The 20,400-nt window shown below is 42.8% G+C and overlaps 1 protein-coding gene across 1 annotated transcript in view; it reads left to right on the top strand.

Annotated features, from left to right (window-relative positions):
- Positions 1 to 20,400, top strand: part of atxn7 (ataxin 7) — a 43,431-nt gene that overhangs the window by 15,248 nt on the left and 7,783 nt on the right. The window contains exons 5-8 of the mRNA XM_080425112.1: positions 4,181 to 4,285; positions 17,050 to 17,335; positions 18,180 to 18,526; positions 19,209 to 19,291. Coding sequence (XP_080281238.1) covers positions 4,181 to 4,285; positions 17,050 to 17,335; positions 18,180 to 18,526; positions 19,209 to 19,291 — 821 coding nt within the window. The remainder of the gene's footprint in view (positions 1 to 4,180; positions 4,286 to 17,049; positions 17,336 to 18,179; positions 18,527 to 19,208; positions 19,292 to 20,400) is intronic.

Raw genomic sequence — 20,400 nt, 5'->3', positions numbered from 1 at the left:
ATTTTGGGCTTGTCATTATAGGCAAAACAATTCTGAAATAGCAGATCTACTATTTCAGATCTACAGATCGGCTATTTTCGCACATCACCAAACTAGTGAAGTATAGAATGGGGCTTAAAGGGGTAGTTCACCCCCAAAATAACTTTTTTTCTATTGATTACTGACCATCTGGAGCCTTGAATTCATAGATATTTTTTTGTTTTTGTCACATTCCTAAGCCAATAATTTGATTATAATAAATGTGTCCCCATTGATTCCGGTAGGAGACACAAATGCATTTGTGTCTCCTACCGGAATCAATGGGGCTAAATTTATTATAATCAAATAATAAAGGAAGGAATGCGACAAAAACAAAAAAATATCCATGAATTCAAGGCTCCATGGGGTGAGTAATCAATAGAAAAAAAGTTATTTGGGGGGTGAACTACCCCTTTAAGTGGTTTTAACTCTTGAGTCTGAGACACTTGACACGTGTCAAGTAGCAGTGGGGCTCGAGTCGTCGCTCCTTCCACACGAGACTGTATAAGATCTCCCACAAAGAGAACCCACCAGTTGGGCCCTTTTTCTAATGGCCTCCTCGGGCTAATGGCCCTCAACCCCTCCAGATTCCACCGATGATGTCTGAAGGACCCTTGACTGCCTCAGTGGAGAGTGTGTGTGTGCTTGGAGAGGGACTCTCCTCCACTTGTCTAATCACACAGCTCTAGGCAATCTCTTAATTGGCCTCCTTAATTAGGTGGTTGCGGGTTCTGTGCTCCAGGATCAATTTTGATGACATTCTGGTGAAAGGCGGCATTATCCTCAGATTGTTTTTGTTTGTGTTTGTTGTCACCCAGTGGAAAGGAATCTGCTGACAGCCGCCTCATTCACATGAATATGACTAACAAGGTTGTACCAGAAGGTGAAATCGGGAAAGCATCTGTGTCATTTTAGATTTCTTTGGCTATTTAACACATTGACTGCCAAGATATTAAACATAGTTTTCTATCCCCGTGCCGGCGTATAATTACCTCAATCCGATGATATTTGAAACGCCGTGGAACCGACATTGTGTAAAAAAAACACACGGAAAAAGTTTCCTGTGAGTAGACGGAAGGATCTGTGTATCCATGGGAACAACAAGTTTCCAACCGCGATCCGCCATTTTGGAGCTTTGGTCCGCTGAAAACGGGTGGTTTTCAATGGAAAAAAAAGAAACTGAGTTACAGCCGTTTTTCTGAAAATCCCATCATTGGGGCGGATGGAAGTGACGTTTTTTGGAATGACGTCACATCCACATTGTTCTTCTCTGAGAGACGATCGATCATTCCAAAGCTGTGTTAGGTCGCCCCTTGTGGAATTTTCCCCAAAAAATGTAAAAACGAGTTAACTCGATCTAGGCAATCAAGCGATGGATTCTAAAAACGAGTTGACTCGATCTAGGCAATCAATGTGTTAAAAATAGCAGATATACAAGCTCCTAGCGCAGTACTCGATCTTCTATTTGTGAAAATCTTTGAATATATATATATATATATTTCTTTAAGTGAAAATGTGTTACTCCAATCTTTGCTTCTGGGGGGTCCCTGGAACAACATATTTTGAGATGGGGTCTGCGGCCAAAAATTACATAATTTTTTGGGGTCCTTTACATGAAAAAGTTGGAGCACCACTGATAAAGCAACCAAACAACAAAAAATATATGTATTTGGCCGCAGACCCCATCTCAAAATATAGTTCCAGGGACCCCCAGAAGCAAAGACTTTGAGTTAAAAATGTTTGCTTTAAAGGAGAATACCGGACAAATTAAGTGTTAGCAGTAGCTAACAGCAGACTAGCAGTAGAGAAAAAAACAACTTTGCATCGGTTATAATAGACGAATCTCCCTAACCCACGCGCTCCCATTATGACAACGGAGGGGGTTTAAAAAATGACGACAGGGGAATCTATGGTAAAAAGAACGCCACTTTTCACGTCGGTAGGTGAGTAACGAGACATCAAAGACAACACTTAATTTGTCCGGTATTCTCCTTTAAAAGAATATATATATATATATATATATATATATATATATATATATATATATATATATATATATATATATATATATATATATATATATATATATATATATATATATATATATATATATATATATATAAATAAAATACATATAAAATACATAAATAAATATACATTTGTTCAAAATATAGCAGATCTACAAGCTTGTAGATCTGCTATTTTTGAATAGCCAAAGTATAAAAAATTACTAAAATGACACAGATGCGTACCCGGATTGAATGGGTCAATGAGTTAAATGGTAGATGGTGCATTTATATAGAGCATTTATCCAAAGCACATTACATTCATCCCTTCAAACACACATTGACACACCGACAGTGGAGGAAATCATTCAAGGCAGTGAAGGCACCAATCTGTGCTCACTTGAGCACTTGGGGGTTCAGTGTCTTGCTCAAGGACACTCGGGCACAAAGCCAGGAGGAGCTGGGGATCAAACTGGGAGGTGGAAACATCTTTTAAATGGCTTTTTGGTACACATGGTATTTGCATTTGCTGACTAGAGAATGCTTGGAATAGGCAAATGAAGAGAACATAATAGGTGACATTTATGTTGGCTCTTTTTGTTGAATATTTAAATGTTTTCCTATCTAAAACAGTTTTTACCAGGCAACTTTCAGTTATTGAGTGAATGTAACGTTTAATAATTGTGCTTTTGGGTCGTAAGATGAGACGCGTAAACAAAAGCGTATTCATTCATTCATTTTAAGCTCTTATAGTGGTGAAAAGAGAGACATTTATTCTCTGACTGTGGGTAACCTTTGGCTTGCTGGCTGGATGCTTTCCTTATCAACAGCAGGTCACGTTCTCTCTCTGAAAAGGGACATGGCAGTGCCCTGCATTCGTGTGTGTGTAGATCCCTTATCACAGTGGTTCCCAACCTGTGGGTTGGGACCCCCACATGATTTTTGGGGGGTCCCCAGAAAATAGCAGATCTACAAGCTCACAACGCCTCGCAACGCGCGGCGTTGTGAGCTTGTAGATCGGCTATTTTCACAATATTTATCGGTGGAACCGAGTCGAACAAAAATGTAATGCCTCAACTCGTGCTTATCAGGGTGGGAAGGTCCCCAGTTAGAATATGATTATTTTGAGGGGTCACAGCCTGAAAAGGTTGAGAACCAGGTTGAGAATCACAGTGCGCATTCATACAAACGTTTGGTGGAAGAAGGCTTAAGATGTTAACTTAACTGTGAGTGCGGTCTAGCCAACACCAACTCGGGACTCCTGAATCGTTGGCCTCCAAACTCTCCTATCTACTCCTTAGTTTCTGTTGTGTGTAACAATTTAATAGTGAAAAACTAGAAAACAAAAAAACAGCCGTCAAAACCTTGCCTCCAGTCACTGTGATTAGCCGTGAGACACACTGGGCTCCACAACAGCTCCACGGCACTGCTCGCCCAGTGTCTCGCTCGGGAGCGCCTCACCAGCCTCTCACACACACACAGGACGGTGAACGAACCGAAACAGCCCTCCTCAAAACAACAGGTTTGGGAATATGTTGGCAATTGATAACATGCAACCGGCAGATGCGCGTACAGTCTCAATTGTTTTGTAAACAAAAAATGTGTGCAAAATGTGTGCACTTGGTTCACCGTCAGTTGATCTTAATCCTGCATGTATTTCCTTTGAAATGGTGTCGAATTGTGTCACGCTTACTTTGCTGTATTTGTTAACACACTGGCTGATGACTATTCTGTATACTGGCCTGGGCATGGCCAAAGTCAAGTGCACCTTCACCAGCTTGAGATCATGCGTCCTAATTGTGGCAGTGAATGACGAGAGCAGTTCAAGTTTGTACTTTATTGTTTCGTGACGTCTTGTGTTCAGGTACATAAGAGTAAAACTTATTTTAGTTTTGCCTCCTTCAGACAATGCAGCAGCATAGATAATAACAACAAAATAATGATTAAATCAAGAGTGCAAAATTATAAGAAATTATAAGAGCATCATCATGTGTACATGTGTATAATAATCTTGTATACGCCAACAGCATTTTTATAAAAAAAAATTCAAAGCCCGAGAAGTGAAACAAACACCAGGTTGAATGTGGGCTTCGTTTTATTTGCCTCTCCCTGACCACTGCCCCTCTCTGCTCTATGTTCTGTCCCTGTGCGTACAGACATGCCCATATTTGGCCAGTGCCCCGCGCAAGACGACTTCTTCCTGGTGATGTGCAGCCATTGCAGTCAGGTAGTCAAGCCCCAGGCCTTCCAGGCACACTACGGTAAGTCTCTCACACTCACACTAAAGCCCGAGTTATACTTATCCCAGGATGACTCTGCTCTACAAGCTCTTGCGAGCTTGCAGATCTGTTACGGCTGAACCCCCCCCACACACACACACACACACACACACACACACACACACACACACATGGATTTAAGTTCTCAGTCACCACGACTGATTTCCGTCATTTGGATTCCGTAGAAGTCATGCACCAAACTTAGACGTGTTGTAAGCTTGTAGATCAGCCTATTTTCGGTTATTCGTCAAACTAGCAATAGAATGCATGTTCAATCTTCTAGAAAATCCTAATGATCTCAGATATTTTATAAAAGCAAAAGGTTAAAACCCTCTGGAGTCTGGCATTTTGTTTTAAAACACAAAATTACTCCTTTTTCGTCAGGGCTGGTATGGCCGACTTGAGCATCGATCTGCAATTTCTTTAGCTGGTTGGCTGTATGGCAAAACACCACCATTCTACATATTGTGCTAATTGTTGATGAAACACAGCGCTAGTTTGTGTGGGGGTGCTCCTTTCTCGCTGTTTCACAAATGGCTTATTAGGCCTAACAAAATTATTTCAGTCGTGACATTTAATTTTTGCTTTAATCCATGCATACACAAACATGCGTGCAGTGCACACCTCTTTCTCTCTCTCACACACACACACACACACACACACACACACACACACACACGCTGAAGTGTGTGCACACACTTGCAGTTGTCTTTCCATCACTCATGCAAACGCTGTCCGTGAGAGCTGACACGGTTTGGTTTAATAGTTTTACATTTTATCGCTGACTGGAGGGGAGGAGAGCCGAGCCTCAGGACAGAGACGTTAGATCAATGAAGGGAAGGGGGGAATGTGTGCTCAACTCTCAGAGTTGTGTGTGTGGTAAAATTGAACACATTAGCACACCCAGGGGTGTATTTTTGACCTCCGTTCCATTCTCCCAACACTTGTCTCTCTGCAATAACCCAGGGGCGTGGTGGGCGTGGTCCGCTCCGTTTGCCTTGCGTGTGTTTACAATTCTCCTGTTAATGTTTGATTTATCGAAGTCTTGCGCGCTTGTGCATGCGCCCGCCGCCTGCTAATGCACTGCTTTATCACGCAACGCTTTCCCTAAGTAGTCGGCTCTCTCTAGTGATGTAAAACTTATTTGGGAGGTGGGGAGAGGGTGGGGGGGGGGGGGTCGTGTTCTCAGGATGTGAGCCTAGTTAAACAGACAGCTTTGACCGGAGAGCTTTTGATGAATTATGTATCTTGTGAGTCGAGGGATCCGTTTGCTGTGGATCTCGTTAAAAACTTTGACGTTTGATATACCCCCCCCCCCCCCCTCTCATCCAACTTGGTCAAACTTTCACGGAGATGCCACCACGGAGCAATTAGCCGTCTGTTCCCTCCACAGCTTGTTTGAGTGAGGGCAAGGAGGCAGGTTAGACAGGGTGATGGTTTTATGTAGGCATGTTTGTATTCAGTGGGAATTGTCTAGGACCCCGTCTTCATGGAGCGGTTTGATTTTGTTCCTGCTGAATTGTTGCAAGTTCATTCATGTACGACTGCACTCTTGACAAGGCCCCGAGTCTGAGAGCATTTTAGCACTCATTCAGCCATATCCCACATTGGTTTTGTTTTTGTTTTGTTTTTCACCTCCTAGACGCAGCTTCAAGTATTTATTTACTCGATTGTTTGTAGACGAGTGTGGAGTCATTTCCTGCGGCCTAAACGGTAGTAACTGTTCTCCGGGTGTGCCACTAGAGGGAAGCACAGCAGCGCACGGCTCCCAGCAGGGCTGTCATCATCATCACCGCCACTGTGTCAACTGTCAACAGCACATAGCAGAGCACTCCAAATAGGATAGGATACCTCTGGCCTGATCAATCCAAATCACGGATGACATGACATCTGGACGAGACCTGCAGTCATCAGATTGAATTTCAATATTTGCCACAGGGATTGTACATCCCAAGTGGAATGATAACCGCAGCATAGGAGCAATGGCCTTGGTGTATGAGGGTACCTCCCGAAAGAAAGCCGCGAGGAATCTTTAACCCATTCAAACCGGGAACGCAGCTGTGTAACCTTTTTAACCATTATTTTATACTGTGGCTATTCAAAAATAGCAGATCTACAAGTTCATAGTGCGGCACTATGAGCTTGTAGATCTGCTATTTTTGAAAATGTGTGCAAGTCTTTGAATCTAAATTTTTTTAAGCGAAAATATTTTACTCAAACCTTTGCTACTGGGGGCTCCGTGGAACAACATATTTTAAGATGGGGGGGTTGATATGAACTCTGGAAAATGTCCGGGAAATCAGGTCGGCCCTTTAACACATGTAATGCACAGCAGAAGAACGTCTGTGGCGTTTCTCTTCTTAACTCATTCAGTGCCACTGGACGTCTAAAACGTCCGACGTGATATAAGCCCCGAGTGCCACTGGACGTCTAAAATGTAAAAAAAAACATGTTCAGAACCCAAGATATGATGATTTGAATATTTGCTTCTCCATTCACTCTTTGTTTAACTTCTTACTGAAAAAGGCTGTATCTCGGCTCCTAAGCACTTCTTTTTTACAAAGAATTTTGGCTGTGGCACTCGGAGCCAAAATTCCAGTGTTCAGTGTCTTGCTCAAGGACTCTTAGACACGAACCCCAGGGGACGGCTGAGGATTGATCCGGGAAGCCTCCGATTCTCAAAGCAGCCGCTCTACCTCCTGAGCCACTGTCAACTAGACATGTTGACATGTGATTACTCATACAGAGATTGTGACATTTATCGGTAGGCGGTCTTCTCAATCTGCTTATCATATTTAACCCATTGGGACCTGGAACGCATCTGTGTCATTTTAGAATTCTTTAGCTATTCCAAAATAGCAGATATACAAGCTCTCGGTGCCGCGCTATGAGCTTGTAGCAGGGGTCGCGCTAGGATTTTAATCTGCCGGTCCCAATGTCCGGAAGGATTCAAATTTATCGGACATAAAAATAACGGTCATAATAACTTTTATGCATTAATGACAAGCAGGTGCGTAAATACAGCCTAACACTTAGGCCTACAGCATTATTTTTTGGATTGAGCTATTTGAACATGAACCATCATAATATACACATTTTAAATAGCAGGGTCATCTTACACAAATACATTAATTACATACACTACCATTTGCGCATGCTGCGTGCGTAATGGTTTCTCAATAATCAATTGCGTTTGAATGCATTTTCTAATCAAAGGGCACTGCACAAAAATGGGCATTTCAGATTAATCCTAACGTGGATCAGCTGACCTGTTAGGGCAATAAATTATAGACCACTACTCACTCACAGGAGGTTATACTGTATAGTTAGACAGTGGATGCCGTCCAGTCTAGTTGGGACAGCCGTGGGAAAGTTGATGAGTTGTGAGAATCTTGTCGTCTCCTCATAGAGCTATTCAGTTCAAAGTGGTAACGTTTTAACGTGTCCACCTCATAAGAGTTAAAAATAGGTCCACGATTATGATTAACGTCATGTTTCACCTCGATGCCATAGTTGCAGTAGCCTATAGCTGTTGTGGAGAGTATTTACGCATCTGTGTTGGATGTTTCATCATGTTAAACTGTAGTAGAGCAACTTGCTTTACTCACAAGTGCCCTTGTAGTAGCCTAGTATCTGTGACATATTCTAACTCTAAATGACACAACTTGTGTGTGACTGACTGTTAAATACACAACTTTATATAATGTAACTTGTAACCGGACCGCGGTCTCTGTCTGACTGCCGAGACCGCAGTTTCTACGCAGCAGCAGCAACAACTACGCAGCAGCAACAACAACTCTCTTCTTCCTGTTGTACCTTCACAATAAAGTGTCTCCCATTTACCGCCCAATGCAGCACATTTTACACTGGTTATTGTTAACAGGAAATAGGTGTCACTTATCAGCGTGTGACACACAATTTCTTTCTACCTCTCTCTCTCTCTCCCAGAAACACACGCACGCTGTTAAGAGAGAGAGAGAGAGAGAGAAAGAGCGAGAGAGCGAGCGCGTGAGAGCTTGCAAAGCAGAGGATTTATAATGTGCCTAATTTGCGGTGATAATTAATGAACTGCCGTGTCATTATCAACCGGTCAGGATGTCCGAAGAGGTTTATTTTTTCCGGTCATTGTCATAAAAAATCGGTCAAAACCGGCAATTATCGGACTAACGCGACCTCTGGCTTGTAGATCTGCTATTTTTGAAAAATCGTTTAAAAAAACTGTTAGGATTTAGAAAATGTTTTGAATCTGCCTCAGGTCTTAATGGGTTAAAGAAAATCTCCCACTTTGGCAACGCCCAGCCCTACTTAACCCATTAATACCGGGAAAGCATCAGTGTCATTTAAGATTTTAGCTTATATATGTAGCAACATACGTTTTCAGAAAACTCTTAGGCTTTAGAACAGTGGTTTAGAACAGTGGTTCTCAAAAACAGCAGATCTACAAGCTTGTACAGCTGCAATTTTTTTTGGGGGGGGGGGGGTGGGGGTCCGTGGCCAAATAGGCTACATATCATTTTGGGGGTCCTTGCCACTGAGAACTACTGATTTTAGAAGGCCTTTGTAGCATCAGCCTCGGGTTTTAATGGGTTAATTGATATCAATTAAAATGGTGTGACTGTCGCCAGATTAACAGCAAAGATAAAGCATGGATATCTTGTACACCGTACTGTAGGTATCTTGCTGATGGCCAGAGTTGAAGTAGCCCTACAGTGCGCTCGTCTCCCTGGCAGGTACACTACAGACACTATGCAGCTAAGCGCAGTAGGAGCCCCCTCTTGTGTGCTGCTGCCGCCATGTTTTTATTTATTTATTTCACGCACACCCTCTCCCCCGCTCTTCTCTCAGATGTCACCATGAGAAGACGCCATGCAGTGCAGTGCCGTGCTGTGCTATGATGGGAGATTTCGGCGTCGTCTCTGTTCGATTCATTCCACCGTGTTTTTTTGCGGCGCGAAACAACCCCCCCCGTCCATCGACCTGCTCGAGGTCTTTGTGCTTGAAGCTTCTCAGCTCGGGGCAGCCTCCCAGCTGGGTCGACAGCCCACCGGAGTCTGGGAAAAGCTGCGAGCGCTTGCCGTTGTTTTATGCATTCATTTTCTGAAGCTGTTGAACAAAGACTTGTCTACCTCGCGGCTCACACAGGCGTACTGTGCCTGGACTGCACACATACACAAGCACAAATTTTTTGAATTACGTGTTCCTTGAGTTGGATCTGCCGCAGGCAAAGTTTGCAGAGCATTGTAAACAACCCCAACCAGTATAAATCAATAAATCATGAAAACGCTAATAAGCGTAACATTCATGACCTTGACAATGGAGATGAATAACATGTGTGGACTGCTAGTGCCATGTTTTCAGTAAGGTGTATATTGGATGGGCATATCGCAGATTAGCGCACGGCAGGTTACCGCCGCGTTCAGACGCAGCCGTGACCTGGGATGGGTGTTTGGGAGTTTTCTTTGTAAACGGGTACCCTTGGAGTGTTTGCCGTGATGTGCGAGCGATAGTACTGTGAAATCATATTTACTCAAATTAAAGGTAGGGTAAGTGATTTTCTTTGGTTAAAATAAGTGTTAAATAGCTATATATTCTGATAGTACTCATTGCTATAGAGCTTTGTATTTGTTCAGTAAAAGGAGTCTCCTTGTCTCTCCAGCTCTTTATTAAACATAAAATACATCCAATAAGGATAGAGAACTCAATCAGGATATATTAAACAAGTGAAATTTGAAGTGATGACACAAAGAAATGAGCAGAACATTTTTTAACTGGAACACTATAAAAATGAAGCTTAAAAATTGGTACTTTCTCCTGATTGGCTGAGATTTTGACACCTACCAAAAAAAATATTTTCTGTTTATTAAAGAGCTGGGGAGACTCCTGTTACTGAACAAACACTCTGGCAATGATTACTATCAGAATATAGTGATTTAACCTTTTAACAAAATACTTTTTGTTTTAACCAAAAAATATCTCTGACCCTACCTTTAATAAAGTATTGCACGTCCCAAGTCTCGCTTGGACACGGCAACTGTATCATTATATGTAGCTTAACCCTGTAAGACCGGGAACGCATCTGTGTCATTTTTTGATTTCTTTAGGCTATTCAAAAATAGCAGATATACAAGCTCATAGCGCGGCACTCGGTGCCGCGCCATGAGCTTGTAGATCTGCAATTTTTTGTAAAATCGTGAATATGTGTGCAAATCTTTGAATATACTTTTTTTTTTAAGCGTTAGGATTTAGATTTTTTTTTTTTTATCGGCCTCAGGTCTTAATGGGTTAACTGGTGTCAGTACTTGGAACGCAGCAAATTAAACCAACCATCTTATTACAGACAGTCAGCCTACAAGATGGACAGCGATCAAGTGCAGTTAAAACAGTCATCTGTCTTTCTGGAAATGTTTTCCTTTTCCACTGCCTTGTGGTTTCCTAGTCGTCTTCTCTCTCAGCTACGGTTTAAGAACAAAGCCTTTCATTTCGGGGGTTTAGAATACGTTTACCCCATAAGCCGTTCGTTGCAACATTGGATCTGTGATAGAGGAAGTTAATATGAATATTGTAGCTCTGGACCAAGTTGGATCAACCTCCATACGGAACCATCCTGGATGGTTCAGCTGTCACTGTGCTGTGGTAGCAGAAAATAGCATGCATCCCCTATTGGAATGAAGCACTTATAGAACTAATGAATGTGTTACATCTAGTCTGAGAGCTGCAGACGGTCCCTTTGGAAAAAAAAAAAAAAAGCTCAAATAGGGCTAGCATGTGTCACTGCCAGTTTGTTGCACGAGTTAAATAAAAGTATATGCAATATCGGTTAATCAGTCCTAAACAGATTTTCAATGACACGAAGCGACGCGTTTTGAGCTTGTAGATCTGACTGCTACTGTTCAATCCTGAAAAGTAACAGTTTTGGACATATGAGGTTTCCACCCGACAGACAAAATAGAGATACATTTCTGTTTGGCTTTTAGGCATCGTAAACAAAAGTTGCACAGGGCAGATAAGTGACTTGAATATACAAAGAAATAGCATTGCGGCTTGTAGATCTGCTGTTTCTGCTATTTTGTGGGGGGAAATGTTAAAAAAAAATCTACTTGCAAATGATTATGATGCACAAAAATGTTGATTATCTCACATTATTGCGACTAGGTGATAATTCTGACGGGTCTAGTAAGATCCACATTCAAGTCCTCTTGTCACTCCAGAGTCTCCAGTTACAATACTGTATCATTTCCCTCTCTTTCTGTCCCTCCCATTGCCAGGGATTCCCCATATAGTGTCAAGCCAACTGTTTATTTGACTGCATGAATGGGAACAACAAGACTCCTCCTATTCCTTCTACAACCCCCCTCTATCTCTCTCCATCGTCTTTTAACCCGTTTAGACCGGGAAAGAATCTGTCATTTTCCGATTTATTTGGCTCTTCAAAAATAGCAGATCTACAAGCTCGTAGCGTGGCACCAAGTGCCGCGCTACGAGCTTGTAGATCTGCTATTTTTGGGAGAAATCGTGAACATATGTGCAACATTTGTAACTCAATCCTTTGCTTCTGGGGGGATTCTACAAATGTCTTCTAAATCCAGCAAAAAAAACGGCTTTCTGAAAACCCTATGTTGCTTTAATGTCAGTGGTTCTCCAACTTTTTCATGTCAAAGAGCCCCAAAATGATATGTATTTGGCTGCGGACCCCCCATCTCAAAATATTTTGTTCCAGGGACCCCCCTAGAAGCAAATATTTTAGTAAAACAAATTGCTTTAAAAAAACATATATATTCAAAGATTTGCACACATTTTAAAAAAATAGATCTACAAGCTCATAGCTTATAGATCTGCCATTTTTGAATAGCCAAAGTATAAAATAATGGTGAAAGTGGTTCAAATCTAAAAGGACACGGATGCGTTCCCCGGTCTTAATGGATTAATACCACTTCCAGGACCACTGGAATTGGGCTCGCTGCCCCCTCTGGGTTTGGCAGAGCATTGTGCGGAGATTGCGTCACGCTGGGCTTTCCTGGTGTGAGTTTGCATGCAGGCGTGCTGTTGACAACTGCTGGGACTAGACTGTGAGGGAGAGAGAGAGGGAGAGAGAGAGAGAGAGAGGCCTCAGGGTGTTCTGCTTAGTGGTGGGAAAAAAGGTTCATTTCAGTGAACGAACGATTTTGTTCACGTTCACGGCAATGATTCGTTCAAATGATTCGTTCTCGTTCAGTAGCGCTATTTTCTAGTGTTCAAAATTTACTCGAGTAAAAGTACAGAAGTATTGGCATCAAAATATACTTAAAGAAGTAAAAGTACTAACATATTTGAAAATAGCCGATCTACAAGCTCACAACGCGTCGCGATCATGCGACGCGTTGTGAGCTTGTAGATCTGCTATTTTCAAATAGCCTAGGTATAAAATAGGGCTAAAGTGGTTAATGTATGTTTTATAATGTGTGTAAAACACCATTGCGGGAGCGTTTTTTTTTCACGTCGCGCGTGAACGTAACGGTTTCAGAAAGTGAACGAGCTCGTTCACATTCACGGCAAATGAACTAGTTCTTTTTAACGAATCGATCATGAGCGACACATCACTAGTTCTGCTGCTAAGGAGGGAGTGGGGATTGAGAGAGAGAGAGGGGAGAAGTGGAGTGTTGCGCCACGATTTGGATAGGTTGTAAAATGGAAAAGAGTTGGGGAACCGGTGGCCTCAAAAGCACACCAGTCTGGTAGGAACGAGAGTCTGGTGGAAAGGCACTTAACCCATTCAATCCGGGAACGCATCTGTATCATATTAGATTTCTTTGGGCTATTCAAAAGTGCCGCGCTATGAGCTTTTAGATCTGCTATTTTTTTAAAAATCTTGAAAATGTGTGAAAATCTTTGAATATGTATATATATTTTTAAAGCGAACATTTTAAACTCAAATCTTTGCTTCTAGGGGGGGGGGGGTCCCTTTCTCAAAATATTGAGATGGGGGGGGGGGGGGGTCTGCGGCCAAATACATATAATTTTGGGGGTCCTTGACATGAAAAAGTTTGAGAACCACTATATAGTAACATAAGTTAACTTTTTTTTTTTAGGATTTAGAAGACATTTGTAGAATCCTGCAGGAGCAAAGATTTGAGTTACAAATGTTCGCTTTAATTATATATATATTCAAACATTTTCATGTTTAAAAAAAAAAATAGCCAAAGAAAAAAAAACCATCACAGATGTGTTCCTGGTCTTAATGGGTTAATGGACTGGTGGAGAAGGGTTAGGAAGTATAGGAGTGTGTGTGTGTACACCGCAAAGTTTCACCTAAGTAGGCCCATACCTCGCCGCGCTTGCATGGAGGGGCTTCCACTTTCTGTCTTCCCACCAGATGCTACCCACAACATAAATAATTACACTCCTTTGACTAGGATCAACGCGCGATCCCGAGGCGTATCCTCACAAATTCACTAGTCGCATTCATCCCTTTGATGTTTTACACTAAAGTTTGGTTCATTTTGTGTGGTAGTGTAAAGAAGAGTCTATAAAATTACTCGTCTTTACACTTGGCTGTATCATGGGCTTAACCACCCTGATACATTGCTTTTTTCACCGCGGTAATAGACATTCCATACCGTCCCGGCCCTACACCTGCTGACTCCCGCCAGTCGCTAGTACCCACAAAATAAATAATTGCACTCTTTCGGCTATGATCGGCGAGCGATCCCGAGGCGTGTGCTCACAAATTCACTAGTCGCATTCATCCCTTTGATGTTTTACACTCTAAAGTCTGGTTCATTTGTGTCGTAGAGTAAAGAGGAGTCTTTTACATGACTAACTGCCACCCCCCCCCCCCAGTGTTGCCAGATTCTGTGAGAGAAACACAGCAACCAGGTCTGGGAAAACCAGCCCAAAAGAAGCGACTATGGGCCACATGAGCACTTAAACAATATACATCAGCTATTTGAAAATGGCAGATCTACAAGCTCACAACGCGTCGCATCGCTACGCGTTGTGAGCTTGTAGATCGGCTATTTTCAAATAAAATCTTGCGGGGAAATTATAATGAGCAGAACTGGCAACCCTGCTAATAATCAACGACTGCTATTGGCTGCGAACGCAGCGAGGGCGGGTCTTCACTCGGTAGAACCAGTAGAAGCCCTAGAAAGTGAACGCAATCAAGTGTAAAAGTCCGGCCAAAACCTTGTTCACTTCTATTGAGAGTATGTTGTTCTGCAGCCGGCTGCCCTTTTAGAAGGTGAAATAGTGACATCTGCTGGGCCATTAATAGGAGCTGACCTGCAAATGAGCTTCAGCCATATTGGAAGAAATTGGGCCTCTTCCTTTCTTCCTTCACAGGTGTTACCAGTTATACTAATGAAGGCTCTGTTCCATTTAGTGTTGCACAGTGTTTCTCAAACATTTTAATTTCAAGGACCCCCATTACTCCGAGCGTGTACAAATGGAACCAAATGGACCCTTACGGGTCCATTTGGTTCCATTTGTACACTCTCAGAGTTACACACCCGCAAGCGGCCATTTGGAACCCCCTAAGGAACCATGAGGGTACCTGGACCACACTTTAAGAACCACTGGTGTAACAGAATGGAACAAAGTCTTCATTAGTGTCATTGGTAACACATGTGAAGGAAGTAAGAAGAGGCCCAATTTCTTTCCAATATGGCTGCTGTGCGTAGAGCCTATTCCAGCACTGGTTACTTGGGGATTAGTGCCAACAGACCTCTCTCTCTCTCCCCACATCTAGTCAGAGCAACAGAAGTGGCTGATGCCTGTGTGTCAGTGTGACCCACCGATGACACAAGACGAGGTCCACTTAATCTAGTCATTGTTCTCTGGCCAAGGTTCAAGGCTCCCATGGAAGCTGCAGTGGTTTTGAACAAGAACAAGACAAACTTTGACACAATGTGTTTCTTAAATCGCCATTCTGGACATGAATATCTTGTCTGTTGTCCCTGTTTTCGCAGGCGTGGCTGGTGGAGAGAGTATGACGACAGAAAACCGTGTGAAATCATTTGTGCCTGTTTTATTTAAGCTTTGCTTTGCATACCTCGTCTAGGCAGCTGAATAGCGTGAAATCATGTGTGTGCCAATGCCATTTAAGCTTGGCTTACCTAGTCTGGGCAACCTAGTTACATAAACGTATAATACCTCGACTAAATGCTGTGACATGACCTTGTCATGTTTTTCTGTTGAAAATCTGTTAATTCTATCAAGACACAATCATGCACTGAAGCATACATTAGGCTTAATGGTTACCTTGACCACTTGAGCCCCAGCATGCCTATTCTGGGGGGAAATGTTCTGCGAAAATAGCAGATCTACCAAGCTCCGATCTCCGAAGAAATGTGGTGTAGAGCGGGGAAAAAAGTGTACCAAGTACAATTGCAACTCGGTCCGTTTTACTAAGAATAGTTTTAAGTGGTTAAAACCTGACTTATCTATTGTCCCTCCTGTCGACTCACAACAACGGCCCATGTCTGGTGACGCTGCAAGCCGTTGCTGTGCTTCCATATTTTTCCAAGGGCGGGTAAAAGATATCACGTTTTGAATGAGAGCAATTGGCCCCGTATCACCTTGGATGCTATTTCTGTCTGTCCTTTCTCAATTCGGTGTTGTCCTAAGCTTTCCAAGTGTTGACTTGCATCACTTTCTACAGTGGCTGCTCTACTCAAATGGCTCAGACAGAAAATCAAGCTCTCAACCCCAAGGGCTAGTTCTTTCTGAGTTTGGATTGGATTGCAAATCCTTTGTACTTATTTGTTGTTGAGGCAACCCGCTTTTGTTGAGGCAACCTTTATCTGTCTCGGTGTTCGTCTGACTGACGGTTCACATTGATATTGATTTCATCCAAATTTACATAATACTTTGAATGATCTTTCAAATATAACCTGTTCAAGTGGAATGCTCTACCAACAGCCCTGAAAGTTCTAAACTCCCCATTCAAGTTTAAAGCTGACCTAAAATCATGGCTCCACCGAAATTTTAATTGGTCTCAGCTAAATTCGTCCCCCTGGTGGCCTGCCCCGAGGGTTGCAAGCGGCTCTCTCCTTAGCTCTGCTATGTCTCTCGTGAGTGGCATCCTCCCATCTGTCGTATCCTTGGGCCCCCCACCTCATTTATTTGTTATCATGAACCGTTTTAAACAGTATTTTGATATTTTAATTTAGTATCTTAGTATTGTTTGTCCAGTAGTTTGAGTGTTGGCTTTTTTGCCGCTTTTTGTGTCCTTGGCTTTTTTTTGTCCCATTCGGCGTTTTTAAAATGGTTGTACTCAGTGGTGGAAAGTAACTAAGTACATTTACTTAAGTACTGTACTTATGTAAAATTTTGAGGTATTTGTAATTTACTTCCACTCCACTACATCTCAGAGGAAAATATTGCACTTTTACTCCACTACAATTATTTTTTACTAGTTACTAGTTACTTTTCAGATCAATTATGATATACATTACATACATTAACCACTTTAGCCCTATTTTATACCTAGGCTATTTGAAAATAGCCGATCTACAAGCTCACAACGCGTCACATCGCGACGCGTTGTGAGCTTGTAGATCTGCTATTTTCAAATATTTTAGTACTTTTACTTTTGGTACTTTAAGTACATTTTGATACCAATACTTTTGTACTTTTTACTCAAGTACATTTTGAATTCCAGACTTTCACTTGTAACAGAGTACTTCTATATTGCAGTATTGATACTTTTACTTAAGTAACCCCACTGGTTGTAAACAGTTTGTTTTCATTCTTCTCCCCCGTCTCCGCAGAGAGAAGACACAGCTCGGCCATCAAGCCACCCTCCGCCTCACCCTTCCCTCTGTCAGCCCGGAACCGCAGCAGTGGCCTCGGGGCCGGGCCCGGGTTGAGCACGGGGTCCTCTGGGGTCCAGGCCGGAGGAGGAGGGGTCCAGGGACGACCACCTTCCACGGCCGGCTCCACCGCGGCGACCCCCTCCAACTCCAAACTCCTCAAACCAGCCAAAGAGAAGCTGCCAGGCATCCAGCGAAGGACCCACTTCCCCCCCTTCAGGGTGCTGCAGCAAGACGGCAAGATGTACGTTGCTCCATGCAAAGCTGCGTCGACTTTAAAAACGAACACCAAAACGCCCGGAGCAGCATTGCTTTGCTGTGGCTAGTGTTGAACTTAGGCCTTCTGTCCTGTCTCCGAAATCCCTCAGTCACTGCACTTTTCTGTGTTTTCGTTCCCTGGGTTAGATCTCCTCTGCCGCTTAAACTGGAAAGCGTCTGTGTCATTTTAAGACACAGATGCCACTAATGGATAACTTTATCCATTATTTTATACTTGAGCTATTCAAAAATAGCAGATCTACAAGTTTATCTTGTAGATCTGCAAAAATGTTTTACTTTGCTTCTGTGGTTCCCTGGGAACAACATATTTTGAGATGCAGGTCCGCAGCCAAATGCACCCAATTTTGGGTGGTCCTTGACATGAAAAAGTTTGAGCACCACTGATATAGCAACATAAGTTTTTCCAGAAAACTCCCGTTGGCTTGTTATACGCCGTTGAAAATACTCGCCAAAAATACATACTAAAACACAGGAGCCGAGATACAGAATATTTCCCAAATACTTCAACCAGGAAGTGAATGGAGCAGTACATCTTTGGATCACGTTATATCCTGGTTTGTTCTGTGTGGGGGGAAAAAAAAAACATAGATTTACGTGATTGGCAGGGAATGTGTTAATCCCTCAGCTCTCGCTGGCCTTCCAGATGTAGACTTGAAATTTGAATCCCCCGTCAAGGGAACTGTAAAACACCTTGGTTTGGTCCTATCTGGCATTCAGCATCTGCCCACACAACATTTTTTGAATCCCGATCTGCTACAAACATCACATAACGGCAACGTATCCTCCTGCCTCTCTCTCTCTCTCTCCAGCCTCACCCCAGCCGTCAAGGTGGAGAAGATGCACCTGAAGTCGGACATGTCGGCCAAGCTGGCGCAGGCTCCCTCAGCCCCCGCCTCTGCCGCCACCGCCTCCTCCACGCCCGCCTCCAGCACCACTGTGAGCTCCAACACTACCGCCCCCAACTCCACCACCTCCTCCACCACCTCCTCATCCTCAGCCCTCAAGCCAGGCCTTAACTGTCCCTCCATACCAAAGCCTCCTGTGCTGGCCCCGGGCCAGATCCCCAACGGCAAGGGCCACCTCTCGTCGGTCCTGTCGGACAAGAAGCAGGACAGCAACGCCAGTAGCAGACGTCACCTCTACAAGAGACTGTCAGGTTAGACGGAGAGGATCGCACATCGTCTCGTTTTGTTATCTGCTGTTATCTTTTTTTTTTCCTTTTCGTCATTGTCTCTGCCAGGCCGAAAGTCTGTCTGTCCAGAGCTTGATCGCAGCGAAACCGTGCACACACACACACTCCCTGGATGCCAATTCAGAACCTCTGCCCCAAATTTGTCACAATTTTTTTCGCTTGTTGTAGGAACATTGCTGGCCCACACTAACCTACCTGACCTAGCGGAGACCTGTGCTCCGAGGAGCACTTTTTTATGTTGCATCACATGATGACATTTTCCAGTCCAAAATGAAATATTTGCTCAATTAGAAGCTCAGAACCACCACAATTTTTTGACTTTTTTTCTATCGATTAGTCACCCCATGGAGACTTGAATTCATGGATGTATATATATTTTGTGTCGCATTCCTAAGCCAATAATTTGATGACCGGCAGCGGTTATGGTAGAAGACCATAACCGCTCTTCTACCCCCCCCCCCCCAGAAAATAGTGATGCTGGGGTTCAAGTGGTTAAAAGCTCATATCCAAAGTCCTTGCTGAGCATCAGGTTGTGTGTGTGTGTGTGTATAGGGACAGCAGATATGTTGCAATGCCTGTTCATTACATTGTCCCTCCCACCTTGCTCAATCTCGTGCTCTCTCTCTCTTCTGCCCTTCACCATCAGAACGCGAGTTCAATCCAGATATCCACTGTGGCGTTGTGGATATGACGGCTCGGAAACCATGCACAAGATCCCTCACATGCAAGGTAACGGGGCCCGTTCCTTCTCTCTGCATGAGGCCTCACCGTTTGAAGCTTAAAAGAGCAACGTAGCCCATTCAAACCGGGAATGCAACTTAAACCATTATTTTATACTTTGGCTATTCAAAAATAGCAGATCTACAAGCTGTAGATCTGCTATTTTTTTAATATCTTGAAAATGTGTGCAAATCTTTAAAACTCTCTTCAACCTTTTCAACTCAAATCTTTACTTCTGGGGGTCCCTGGAACAAAACATTATGAGATGGGGGTCCGTGGCCGAATTGAGAACCACTGATTATAGCGACATAAGTTTTTAAAAAATGGTAGGATTTAGAAGACATTTGTAGAATCTCCAGAAGCAAAGATTTGAGTTACAAATGTAAAAAATATATATTCAAAGATATGCACAAAATGTTCATGATTTTTTTAAATTTTAAATAGCAGATCTACAAGCTCAATTTATCTTTGTCTTGACTCCCGCCACATGTGGTACCTTCTTGAAGGACACCAGGTACCCAATGTGAGGTATCCCCTGGGTACCTCCGTGTAACTGTTGTCAGCCATGTTGGGTCTGAAGAGGTTTCCTCTCTCCATTCATTTAAGTGTCCATTTTGACAAAACATTTTGATTTCGTTTTAGTCAGTCTTTTGAATAAAATTCCATTTAGTTTTAGTCATATTTTAGTCATCTGAAATGTTTTACTTTTAGTCCAGTTTTAGTCGACTAATTATCATAAGATTATAGTCGACTAAATACAACTACACTACAGTTGATATAGTAGACTAAAATGTGTTTTGGCGGTGCCTTGATCGCGCCGTAATGCCTGATTTTACACTTAGTTGCATGCTCAAAATAGACGATCTACAAGGTCACAACGCGTTGTGAGCTTGTAAATCTGCTATTTTCAGAGCGCAACACCGGAGCGCAACCGAACATAAAAGTACTTGTCTTTTAGTTCTACTGGATTTCTTCTCCACTAGTCCCTTACTAACCTTTTAGTTTTTATTTGTTGACGAAATTGTCAGTATATTTAGTCTTAGTTTTAATCATCGTGGCTTTCGTTTTTATTTCGTTTTCGTCATTGAAAAAAGGTAGTCGACAATCATTTTTCGGCA

Source organism: Gymnoscopelus braueri, assembly GCF_963280865.1.
Source record: "Gymnoscopelus braueri genome assembly, chromosome: 3".
In the NCBI taxonomy this organism is placed as follows: Eukaryota; Metazoa; Chordata; class Actinopteri; order Myctophiformes; family Myctophidae; genus Gymnoscopelus; species Gymnoscopelus braueri.
The sequence above is the reverse complement of the archived record's forward strand: the minus strand, read 5'-3'. Positions and strand labels throughout refer to the sequence as shown.